General features: G+C 44.4%; 1 protein-coding gene across 1 annotated transcript in view; it reads left to right on the forward strand.

Annotated features, from left to right (window-relative positions):
* LOC145417542 (uncharacterized) overlaps positions 1 to 10,553 on the forward strand; it is a 104,761-nt gene extending 94,208 nt beyond the window's left edge. Inside the window, exons 9-10 of the mRNA XM_080286252.1 lie at positions 6,192 to 6,331; positions 10,284 to 10,553. Coding sequence (XP_080142378.1) covers positions 6,192 to 6,331; positions 10,284 to 10,553 — 410 coding nt within the window. The remainder of the gene's footprint in view (positions 1 to 6,191; positions 6,332 to 10,283) is intronic.
* The last annotated feature ends 2,288 nt before the right edge of the window (positions 10,554 to 12,841 follow it).

Here is a 12,841-nt window from a genome sequence, read left to right on the forward strand (position 1 = left end):
GCATTCTCTCGATTTTTAGTTCAGGGCGGAGGAGGACGGGCACAATTTTTGGCGATTTTCTCGAAAACTATTGGTCGTTTCAGGATCCCAACAAACCCATGTGAAAACTTGTGAAATTCTGCATCTAGACATATTCTTAGCTCTTGCATCTTGCGGGTAGAATTTTGTGCTACAGTGTAGAGCTGTTATTTTCATTGTTGAACAACAGTATTCTCACCTCATTTGGGTACTTTCACAGTACTTTTACTCATAAGTTTTGTGTATTTTTATTAGCTTATCATATAGTATAAACATCAGGGAAGATGATGGCATACAATTTGTACCATTATTGCCAACTTCTAGGGCAAATAAAATATCTGGGAATGCTGATTTGTTTGTGGCCACCCCGAACGGGATTGAGGCGTTTGACAATAGATAGATAGTTTTCCTTTGTGCGCGAGTCCAGCCTGCTCTCTTGGCATTTTCTCTGATCGTGTCATGCACAATTACTGTACAGAAAACTTACGGTGCCGGAGGGGGTTAAAATGGTTTCTAACCCTTAAAAAAAAAAAAAGGTAAACAGAATCATGTGGTGGTCCATCCATCCATCATCCAATCCTGTGTTGCCCCATGAGGAACATTGGAGGCCAGGGCTAGGCAAGTTGGTTCTGACATTTAAGATGAGAATGACCAGCCTCACTCATTCATGGGTGGCATTACATGAGCAATAAACCCCAACCTCCACTTGGATACAAACCTACACAGGCTCAATCCAACTAGAGCGTCTTAATTACCCACTAAATCACCAGGCACCATAATTTGGTTATATGGTTACCACCCAGCTTACTACAAGTTTCCTGGTGTACAGGAAACCATTTGGCTTGTCACTCAGTGTAGAGTTACCCATAGGCAGAAGGAAGAGGAAAGAATGAAGGAAAGAAAGACAGAAGAGGAAGGAAGGCAAAGGGGAAAGGGCAGACACCCAAAGCAGCACTACATCAGTGAGTGGATGGTGAGCATCCCCACCTACCACCATCATATGGTGGTATTAAAAAAAAAGGGGGGGGAGGGGGGTTAAGTTTAGTATTGCTACTGCCAGGTGATTTTATTTTCCATAGGTGACACCACTTTTGACAAGGGGTTAAAAATGTCTGCCGCATCCCTGTGATTTATTTTATGTAGATATATATAGATGGAGTGGGTGGCACTGTTTCACTGTTGGTAGTTATTACTATAACACTGGGGTCTGTGTATGACTTTAATATGATGCAGAGTTACTAGATGGTATCGTATTCACTATAATAGACCCGTATTTCACTGCTTGGCTGTGTTCACGGTTTCACTGTTACTTTTATTCACTCCACCACTGTTATATTGTCACTGGTGCATCTCTCACTGACTTCCTTTTTATGGTTAATTCACTACTCTGCCTTCACGTCACTAATTCACGGACGTTGTGCTTTCACTGTCACTCCTTTCGGGTCTGGGCATCGTGGCGGTCAGGTACAAGGGCAGCTGAGGTGACCCACCCTCACTACTGACAGGGCTGGGTTCCACCGGGGGCCTCTGTGTTCAGAGGCCACCGGATCACGTGTAGGGGCGTCCTCTCTCGTCCGGGGCTACGGGTGGCAAACGGTCCTGTGCTTTCGGGCTTGGGGTGGGAAAACGGCCCTCGGGGCTGGGGCCGAATAACTGCCTGAACTTCTCGCTCAGGCGCCTGACGGAGGACGAAGATCTCCGGTGTCTGGGTGTAGGGAGGTCCCACTCGGGGGTCCTGGGGACAGTCTGAAGATCCCTAGGGCTGCGGTCCCTGGTGTTCGGAGACGCCGTCAGGAGGGGGCTGCGATGTCGGCCTACGTCGGGGTCCATCAGGCAAGTCCTCTCCGGATCCGGCTGCAGGGAGAAGAGCCCGGTGGAAGTCACGTGACCTCTCCAGTACTCCTCCAGGCTGGGGGCTCCCTCTGGGTCATAGGTTGATGAACAGGAGTCAGCACCTGACAGAGGAGCGGCTACCGGCCGTCTCCTGCCATAGGGCCCAGCTACTGGCTGTGGCCTTCTGGGGGTGCGGCTGCAGGCAGTCTCCAAGGCCCAGCTACTGGCCGTGGCCTGGGGAAAGGAGCAGCTACAGGCCGAATCAGAGGCACCTTCAGAGCAGCTGCAGGCCGTCTCCTGATTCCCTCTGGAGCGGCTACAGGCCATCTCCTGCAGGAGGGTTGAGCGGCTACAGGCCGTCTCCTGTTTTACCTCCAGAGCGGCTGCAGGCCATCTCCTGTAGGAGAGTCGAGTGGCTACAGGCCGTCTCGTTAGGGGCACCTTTAGAGCAGCTACAGGCCGTTCCCTGACAAAGGCGGGAACGGAACAGGCCATCTCGTTAGGGGCACCTTCATAGCGGCTACAGACCATCTCCTGACAAAGGCGGGAGCGGCTACAGGCCGTCTCCTGTTTTCCTCCAAAGTGGCTGCAGGCCGTCTCCTATAGGAGGGTTGAGAGGCTACCGGCTGTCTCAGGGGTGCTTATTGGAGCTGGAGTTACAGCTCCACCCCGAAGTTGGTTGGGGACGGCTCACCTGGAAGGTAGTCTTGTATTCCTGGTAAGGTGGCGACAGGCGAGCTCCGGGTCATAGGGGCACATGGCCCAGGAGGACTTATGTCGTTGTCACCCTGAGTCCCGGCACGCTGTCGGTGCTCCTTGGTGGGCTTCTTCTGGGGGTGCTAGGTAGCCCTCTGTGGCACTATACTGCATAGTAGATATAAGAGAAGGTATATGAAAGGTAGATGAGAGATAACAAAGAAGGTAAGAGGAGTTTGAAGGAACTGTTAGAGAAAGAATAGCAGAAGGTGAGAGGCAGAGGTAGTCGAGTAAGGATGGAGTTAGGGGAGGGTGTATGGAGGGACTGTGTTTGAGAAAAACCTGAGGGGAGAAATTGTACAAGAGAAAAGTTTCGGAGAAGGATGGGAGAAAGGCACAAACAAAATAAAGTGGTGGAAAGAGATTAGAAGAAGGAAAGTGGGTGTAATGGATGTAAGTGATAGGAGGGAGATGAGAATATAATGACTTTGCTTGCATGCATGTGTGTGTGTGTGTGTTCTTACCTTACCTAATTATTCTTATCTAATTGTATCTTTACAGGAATGAGTCAAGCTCGTACTGTCCCGTGTCTTAAACCATATTTATCATACATATCCTTAAATTTGTGAATTGTTTTGGCACACACTATTTCATTCGGTAGTGCATTCCATTGATCAATTGCTCTGTTTGGGAAACTGAATATCCTTACGTCTTTATCACCTCTCTTCCTATGCAGTTTTTTGCAGTGTCCTCTTGCTGATGCTTCTCCATATGTTAAGTAATCATTTATGTCTATTTTCTCCTTCCCTGATATGCACTTATATAGCATTATCATGTCACCTCTTTTCCTTCTCTCCTGTAGTGTTGGTAGATTCAGATTATTTAGTCTTTCTTCGTAGCTTAGGTCCCTTAAGCTTGGTATCCATCTTGTAGCGGCCCTTTGAACTTTTTCAATCTTGTCTATGTGTTTCTTGAGATGAGGACTCCAGACTACTGATGCATATTCCAGGGTTGGTCTAATGAATGATGTTATTATCCTTCTTAGCATGTCTTCATTTATGTATGTGAATGCTATTCTCATATTTGCAAGCAGTGTATACATGTTCCGTACCTTCTCGCTGATGTGGTCAGCCAGAGATAGTCTGTTATTGATAATCACACCTAGGTCTTTCTCTCTTTCTGATGTATATAGGGTTTTATTTCCTAACTTATAATCCCAATCAGGTCTTTTTCCACTTTTACCAAACTTGATTACATGACACTTGTCCACATTGAATTCCATTTGCCATGTACTACTCCATTCATGAAGTTTATTTAATTCTTCTTGTAGCTCTTTACAAGAGTCTGTGTTAGTAATTCTCCTTTGTATTTTTGCATCATCTGCAAACATATTCAGATAACTTTCATTTCCATTGTTACTGTTTATATCATTTATATACACTAAAAACATGATTGGTGCCAGCACTGATCCCTGTGGTACTCCACTAGTCACTTCTTTCCATGATGAGTAGTTTCCTCTTAGTACTGTTCTCATTTCTCTTTTTATGAGAAAATCTTGCATCCAACAAAACAGTTTGCCTCGAATTCCTCCTTGATGGTACAGTTTCCATAAAAGTCTTTGGTGTGGTACTGTGTCAAAAGCTTTCTTGAAATCTAAATAGATACTGTCCACCCATCCTTCTCTTTCCTGTATTGTGTTTGTTACTCTGTCATAGTAGCTCAACAGATTAGTAACACATGATTTTCCTTTTCTGAAACCAAACTGTCTTTATGTTATCATACTGTGTTCTTCTAGATGATTTACCCAAGCTTTTCTTATAAGCTTTTCTAATACCTTGCTTACAACACTGGTCAGTGATACTGGTCGGTAGTTGAATGGATTTTGTCTGTTTCCTTTCTTGAATAAGGGGACAATATTTGCTTTCTTCCAAATATCAGGTAGTTTACCTTGACTCAAGGATTTCTTGAAAATTAAAAATAATGGTTTACTTAACTCCTTTGCACATTCTCGTAGTACCCAACATGAATTTTCATCAGGACCACTTGCTTTTCCTCTGTCTAATTTACTTAACTCCTCCTGTATTACTTTTTCTGCTATTTGTATATCTGGTAGTATGTGTGGACATGCATGTTCCACATAGTCCCTCTCAAAATTTTTTTCTTCTGTAAAAACTAATTGGAAATTCTTATTTAGCGCTTCACAAATATCTTTCTCTTGTGTATAAGTGATTCCCTCGTCCGTAATGGATTGTATTATATCTTTTACTTTGGTTTTCCTTCTGATGTAGCTGTAAAACAGCTTTGGTTGATCACTACTTTTGTTTATTATATCCTCCTCAAACTGTTTTTGGGCTTCCCTCCTTATTCTTGTATAATCGTTTCTTGCCTGTTTGTAATTATTATACGCCCTTTCACTATTGTGTCTCCTGTATCTATTCCACAACAAATCTCATCTTTCTTTTGATTTACATTCTGTATTGAACCATTTCTGTATTTTCTTATCTGCTTCTTTGTGCTGTGGGATGTACTTCTGGAGTCCTATTTCATAAAATTCACAGAATTTTTTATATACAGCATTTAAATCTTGTCCTCTAAGCTCATTTTCCCAATCAACTTCTCAGAAATACTTCTTTAGATCTTGATAATTTCCCTTTTCATGGTTTAGGCTCTTTTTGTAACTTTCATTGCTGTTAACTGTGTCATATGCTATCCTGAAGTTGTCATTTAGTACTGCATGATCGCTTTTGCCGAGTGGAGGGTGATATATTAAACTGTCAATATCATTTTCTTGCCTAGTAAATATTAGATCTAGCATTGAAGGTACATCGAGTCCTCTGTTTCTGGTGGTTTCCCTCACATGTTGCGTTAGGAAAAACTCTTGCACGAGATCCAGGAGCTTTTGGTCCCGACAGCTTTCTTGGCTAATTATATCTAGAGTATTCCAATTTATATTTGTATTAAAGTCTCCAGTTAGTATAATTCTTTCCGATTTCTGTACCATTTTATGTAGTAATGCTCTTAAACTCTGAATTGTACTCTCTGCCAGGTCCTCATATTCGTCTCTTTCCCATGTGTTTGATCTGGGTGGCATGTACAAATTGGCTACAATTACTTTCCCTTCAGATGTGTGTGTGTGTGTGTGTGTGTGTGTGTGTGTGTGTGTGTGTGTGTGTGCGCGCACAACAGAGAGAGGATGTAACTGGGGCCACAGATCCTGAATCAAGTCCTTTAGAACAGTGACGGAATTTTCGTGTTTAGATGGTTTTATTCATCAAGTAGTGAAGGAGTTAATCAAGGCTATATCTAACCCCCTGCTGAAGAAAAGTGTCCGGTGGTGACAAGAATGAAATATAAAAAAACGTCACGGGAGTGAAAATGGGTGTTAGTAGGGGTTCGTTTTCAGAGTTGAAGTAGAGAATTCATAACACTTACTCCTTAGCAACTACACATTGCATACACTTCATTATTCTCATGTATGTTATTGATGCAAATTATCATCATCATAATGGAGGGGAGGGGGCCATCGTGCGCATGGCATCACGCACCCTTCGACTCCACCCACAGGGATACCTTCATGCAACCAGTCAGGCAGCAACTCCTCCCTCTCTAAATATCTCTTGACATGAATTATCAGTTTGCTCCAGCCACGGGTTCCGTGGCCTTCCTCTTGGTCCTCTCCAACCTCTCAGAGATTATCCCTGTGGGCAGAGTCATCCTTGGGAAAATGAGCCACTTGCCCACAAAAGTGGAGTTGACGCTGACATATGTGGGTAATAGGCCTCAAGTCAGTCTCACGGAGTAATTACTCATCATGTACGTGGTCTATTCTGTGATGGCATTTAATACCAGAGGCAGTTCACCGCTTCAAGTCACCGTTTTAGTGTCACATCTCACAGCCATAGAGTAAAACAAGAAGCACCAGTACCTTAAAGAAGGGAATTTGCGTCCTTCCACACAAATAATGGCAACACCAGATACCCAAGTAAAGTGAATTCATAACCCCTTATGCTACGAGTAGACCAGTGCGACGAGAAAGCTCATCGTCTAACCCTGGATCAAGAGAAAGAACAGGTCAAATCATTTCCTCCTAGTGCGCAGGTCTGACACATCACACGGCTGCATGAGGGAGAAAAGGGGGTTACCATACAGAGAAAACGGCAGTAAAAATGGGAAATTATACTAATCTCTCTCTCTCTCTTAAAGGTATATATTTTCACATTTTCATGTTACTATATGTCTGTAGTTCCACACACACACACACACACACACACACACACACACACACACACACACACACTCTCTCTCTCTCTCTCTGTCATACACACACACACACACTCTCTCTCTCTCTCTCTCTGTCATACACACAGACACATACACTCACTCTCTCTCTCTCTCTCTCTCTCTCTCTTTCGCAGTCTATGTGCCACACCTTAATCCTCATTTGACCTCCACACCTAATCCTTCCCTACCTACATCTTGCACTATACTTTACCACAGTCCACCACATCTTTTACCTCTCTCTCTCTCTCTCTCTCCATTTACTTTGGAAACTCTTCAGTATCAGAGAACCGATGAAATTTAGTAAGAGGATCCTTCTTTCTCTGACTAGAAGTGCATTTTCTAATTGCACAACTAGCCATATTGTCTCAAAATTGATTGAGGTAGAATGACTCCTCCAAAACAGGAGTGAGTGTGTCACCTGGGGAGATCTTGAGTTGGGGAATGTTAGGATACGACTGAGTCCGTCTGTCCAGGCGAACCGAGCAGGAAACAGCCGCGTGATGTCATGCGCCAGGCTGTCTCATTTTAAGGCCGAAGTGAGTTGACCTGTTCTCTCTCTTGATCTTGGTCTGTCCTACAGTCGATATTAATCCTCTCGTGCACACATAACCCGAGACGTCCCATTGACGTATGGGTACGTTGCAACATTTTGCATTTCCCGGTCCCGTTGACGTACTGGTACGTTTTGCAATTGCAAGGTCCCTAATTTGCACAATTTTCAATTTTCGCGCGTGATTTTTCGTAAGTATACACGGGACACCTTCCTCTGTTTCTCTACAAGATGCCAAGCAGGGACAATGCCTTACCCCGCATAACCTCCCCCCCCCCTGCACGCCATTGTCTCGGCAATTCACCTGTTACCAGTGACCTGGCCAATAAAGACATTCAGGGCCAGAGTGATTCCCCAATCGATGACAATGTGGAGGACAAAGTTTACATAGCATTAGAGGAAGAAACAGTCAGAAATGATGATCAGGTAATGTGGCAAAAGAAGGTCAGGAATGGTGATGAGTTAGTGAGTGAAACAATGCTTATAATGCCTATATTACTGTTTGAAAACCAATATACTCTCATACTGCATATAAATTCGTACCAAATAAATAAATAAATACCGGTTAGGAGTGGTGTGGAATAGTTATCCTCCCATAGAGCTCGTTTTCTTTGCAGCCAGCCTGATAGAAAACCCTGTAAGGTAAGGTGGTACTCCTACCTGTATCGAGTATTTTAAACCTCAGGTGAGCGATTTCTCTATGAATTTTCGATGTTTCTCACCAAAAGCGGAGGTTTTAGCCAAAAAATATTTTTTCCAAAAAGGGTCGGGACTGGGGGGTGTCGGAGGTGCGAAAGTGGTTGGGATGTGACGGGATAAGTTTTATATGTTTTGGCGACACGATTTTACTCCACCCCCCTTGCCGCCAGCCCACCCGGACGCTGCTGAAAACACGTATTCTCGCCTTATTTTTGCTACCCAAACCTCTGTATATTGCCATGAAACCTACATATCTTATTCATCGTCCATGCTGATTTTTGATGGACCACATAGTTTCCAAGTAAATCACAAAAAACTGCTGGGTACTCACCAGCGTGCTGCACTTTCATCATGTGCACACAAAAACCTTTATATTCCCGCCTACATAACAACGACTTCTCATCAGAGATATTACATTGTTATGTCCTGTTATACGTAGAATTCACTGATCTTTGTCATGGTTCTTACAGGAAATCAATACGTCCAATAGTTTTCGAGTAAATGGTTGACAAACGTAGGATACTCCTCCTCCCCCACAAGCTAGATAAAAACACTCCCTTTCCCTGCCTCACCCACATCTACATATTTTCGCTCGTTAGGTTTTATTTTCTTTTTTTTACTCAAAGTATACACGTAAAATATCATAAGCATTTTGATAGTGCTCTCAGAAACTCGACATGACCACCAGTCTATACTGACGCTGAACTTTCTTCCATCTCATATGTGTAAATGTAAAAAACAATACTTATTTGTATAAAAAATATAGAAATAGGTTAATATACAAATCAACAAAATACGGATAATTCACTTCCTCCAGAAGTGTTGAGATGTTGGCAGGACCTTGAAGGGTATGAGGACAAGGAGTTATGTGGTGTGTCAGCGTGTGGGTGTGGGTGTTTGTGGTGTATTTTTTTCTCTCCTTCTTGCATTATACATGCGATGCACACAATAGACTTCTCCACGAACATTTGCCTCGCAACACATGTATATATGTGTGGCATATTTCTTGTCTCTGATCCTTGTGCTAGGTTTTCGCTAAGTCAGTCAATGCACGCATTATTTCTCATTGAAAACTCGCTGCACTATTTTATTCGTATGTTCCACACTAGACCATATGCAATATAGCACTTTCTGAGATTGGTACAATACCTTTTCACTGAAGTCTGTGATTGTGTGGCATATTTGTTGTCTCTGATACTTGCACTAGGTTTAAGCTAAGTGATTGCATACAATATTTCTCAACGAACACTCGCTGCACTATTTTGTACATATATTTCACACTGGACCATATACAATATAAAACACTATCACATGATTCCATCCCAGCCTCCTCTATTATTATTCCCTTCCTGACTCTATGGCGTACATGACCTCTTGTTTCCTTAGCAACTATGGCATATATCTATGGCGTACATAAAGCCTGCTATGGTAGATCAGTTATTTCACTAATCCAGGCACTATATGTTTCACAAAATATAAATACTGGCTTCATTATAAAGGTAAAATACTCACATCATTTACGGGCAGGGTGAAGCAGAGTGGAAACACCGTTATAACAAACCACACTCTTGCCTCTAGGCCAAACAGCTGATAACGAGCCCCAGTGCTTTACGAACAATATATCTCTGTTCCATAGACACAATCACATCACATTATAGTAAAAAACACTGTACAATCACAAAATTTCAATAATGGCTTCTGTCTCAGATGGGAGGGGGAAAAGGGGATTTAAAGGGGCGACTGACAGCAGTGCTACCCTTCACCCGGCTGGTCGTGAGATACTGAGGTTTTTCTGCTGCCCATTGTCTCATCAGAGCAGTCACAGTGTTGCCAAGTGTTTACCTTGGAAGAGAGATGCACCCACTAGAACATACCAAAATTAGATGCAAATCAGCCTAAAACTTTCCTTTCAACGGCATTTTTTCTGCTTAAGAACGTGATTCGCATCTACGTGCGTTTATATGCCAAACCACAAAGAACGCGATTCATGTCAACGTGCCTCAGAGGGTTAAACGGACATACTGTAGAGAATGAGAGACCATTAAGGTGTATTACATATGTAAACTACAAAGGATGGTTGTTCTCTGCCTCTCCAGGGAGAAACTAAAATATGACCTTTTTTTTTTTTTTTTTTTTTTTTTTAAATACTTCAGAAAATTACAGACCAAATTTCAACATGATACACTAATTTCTACTTACTGTTCAGGTTTCAAGGCTAAATAGGTGGCTCAGTTTTGTTAGAATGAATAACATTGGCAAGTGTGTTGTTATCAAATATCTAGTCAGGGAGGCCTTCAATAGCATCAGTCAGGAAAGCATTGATCTTGGACATGACATGGAAATGAAAGTTCGTCAATTGACCATGTGGCATATTGCTGGTGAAGTTGACATCTCTTATGAGAGTTCATATTCTGATTTACGATCCTGCTATGACAAGGGTTTCAGCATGTCGAGTGCCTCGTTTTTTGACAGCTGATCATAAGGGCACCAAGCTCATCATGTCTCACGATAATCTGACCATCTTTGAGACGAATCTGGCCAATTTTATTGGTTGACTTGTGACTGGATGAAATGTGGGTTCACCACTACGAGCAAGAGACATAAGTCGAAACAATGGAAACATCCAACTTTTCTCCCTCCAAGGAAGGCCAGGTATATTTCACCGGCTGGGAAGGCGATGGCATCAGTTTTTTAGGATTCAAAAGGGCTAATGATGATAGACTACTTCCAGAAGGACCAGGCAATAACGGGAGCGTACCATGCTACTCAGGTAGTGATTGCACAAGGCAGTGTTGAACAACCTGTAAAGCTCACAGAAGGAGTACTGTTTCATCATGACAGTGCACTGGCTAACACCCTGGGATTTGCTATGACTGCACTGCATGACTGTGACCGTGATATCTGTCACCTGCCGTATTCACCAGTTCTCACCCCATCTGACTTCCACCTGTTCCCCATGTTGAAAAAGAACTTGGTTGACGCTCACTTCACTGATAATAATGAGGCCTTTGCAGCAGTAGACTTTAATGTTTGTGTGTTTGTCAGGAAGAACCATTCATTTCCACTGGGATCGAAGCTCTGCAGAACCACAGGAAGAGGTGTCACAGTGTGTGGAACTCAGGTGAGGCTATGTTATTGGTTAAAAAATTGTAATGTTAGGCGAAATAGGCTCGACTTCTCGGTCCTAGAACACCTAACGTGTAGCGGGGTCCTCATTCGAGACCGGGGCTTAGTGCAATGAAGAGAGGCAGGACACAAAAACTCCTGGCAATAACCTTTACACGTATATTACCACAGTCAGACACAGGACAAAGACAGCAGATATTACAACACAATATATGGCAAAGAAATAAAACCTTAACTAGGATATTAGTATCTCGCAGGACATTGGCTTAACTGATACTGATGCCAACACAATTAATTCTAGTGCACACGTGTACAGAGAATACAGGAGCGCGGGGCGCGGGGAGTGAGGCTCCCAGGGAGGGGGGGGGGGAAGGGCGAGAGGTGTGACTTGTAGCGGGTCAGAACAGAGTTATGGTAATACTGTGGAAGAGTAAGTATTATTACTCTGAACTTATTATTTCCTGATAGCAAAAGAGTTTTGGTAATTGATTCTATTTCTTGTTTACGTCCACGCTAGTTACTGGGAAGAGGGAAAGACATTGGGAATATACTGGCAGTACAAGTGGGGAATTATTATTAATCCTTTCTCTATTATTTCCTTAGAGCCGAAGAGGTTGGAGTATCTTACTACAGAGGATTTCTCGGGGGGAACAGTCTCACTGATTTTCTGTCACTCGTGAGTCTGATTTACCAGAAATAATTTATGCACTCGTCCTTTACTCATCCACCGTGATTTCACTCGCCCCGATATTCCACAAGTATTAAGTCACTGTACCGTTGTTACACTAGTTTGGGCAACATCACACTTAACCTAAAAGAGTTCACTATTGCTGCGGCAACACCACACTTAACATGAGTCACTCATCGTGGAGGCAGCAGGGAGACACGCCGGCGACAACTCGGCCGGGATAGGGGCACCGCCCAAGGGGGGCGTGCCGAGAGGGCACAGGACAACTCGCAGGGGCGTCCTCTCGCGTCCAGGGCTGCAAGTGGCTAAGGGGCCTGCAGTCTCCGGGCTAGGCTCAGGGGTGTGGCCCTCAGGACTGGGGCCGAACATATCCAGAAATCTCTGGCTCAGGTCTCGGCCGTAGGTGGAGGTCTTACGCCACCCCGTGGGGGTGGGGAGGTCACGCCCGGGCGTCCTGGGAAGGGTCTGGAGGGACTGAGGACTGCGGTCCCCAGAGTCGAGGGGCGCCGACAAGGAGGTACTGCGGCACCGACCTGAACCAGGGTCCGTCAGGTGAGTCTTCTCCAGAGCCAGGCGTAGGGAGCGGAGGCCAGGAGAGGCCGTAGGGCCTGGCTGGGGTGCTCTGGTACGGGAGGTCCGGGCTCTTGTCTCCTGCTGGGACGAGGACTCACTCAACACCTCTTTTTGGCTGCGGGGCCCGGCAATTGGCTGTGGCTGCCCAGGGGCGCAGCTATCAAGCACCAAAGCCCGACAATTGGCCGTGGCCAAAGTGGGGGAGTCAGCGCACCTCTGTTCGCCTTCGGAGCAGCAATTTGCTGTCTGACGAAGGTGGGAACGGCAATCGGCAGTCACCTTCTGCAGGAGGGAGGAGCGGCAATAGTCCATCTCTGGGGCAATGTCTTCGGACCGGCAATTAGCCATCTGATGAAGGCGGGAGCGGCAATAGGCCA

Source organism: Coenobita brevimanus, chromosome 110 (genome assembly GCF_032717465.1).
Source record: "Coenobita brevimanus isolate Jiangsu-jjx chromosome 110, ASM3271746v2, whole genome shotgun sequence".
NCBI classification, from domain to species: domain Eukaryota; kingdom Metazoa; phylum Arthropoda; class Malacostraca; order Decapoda; family Coenobitidae; genus Coenobita; species Coenobita brevimanus.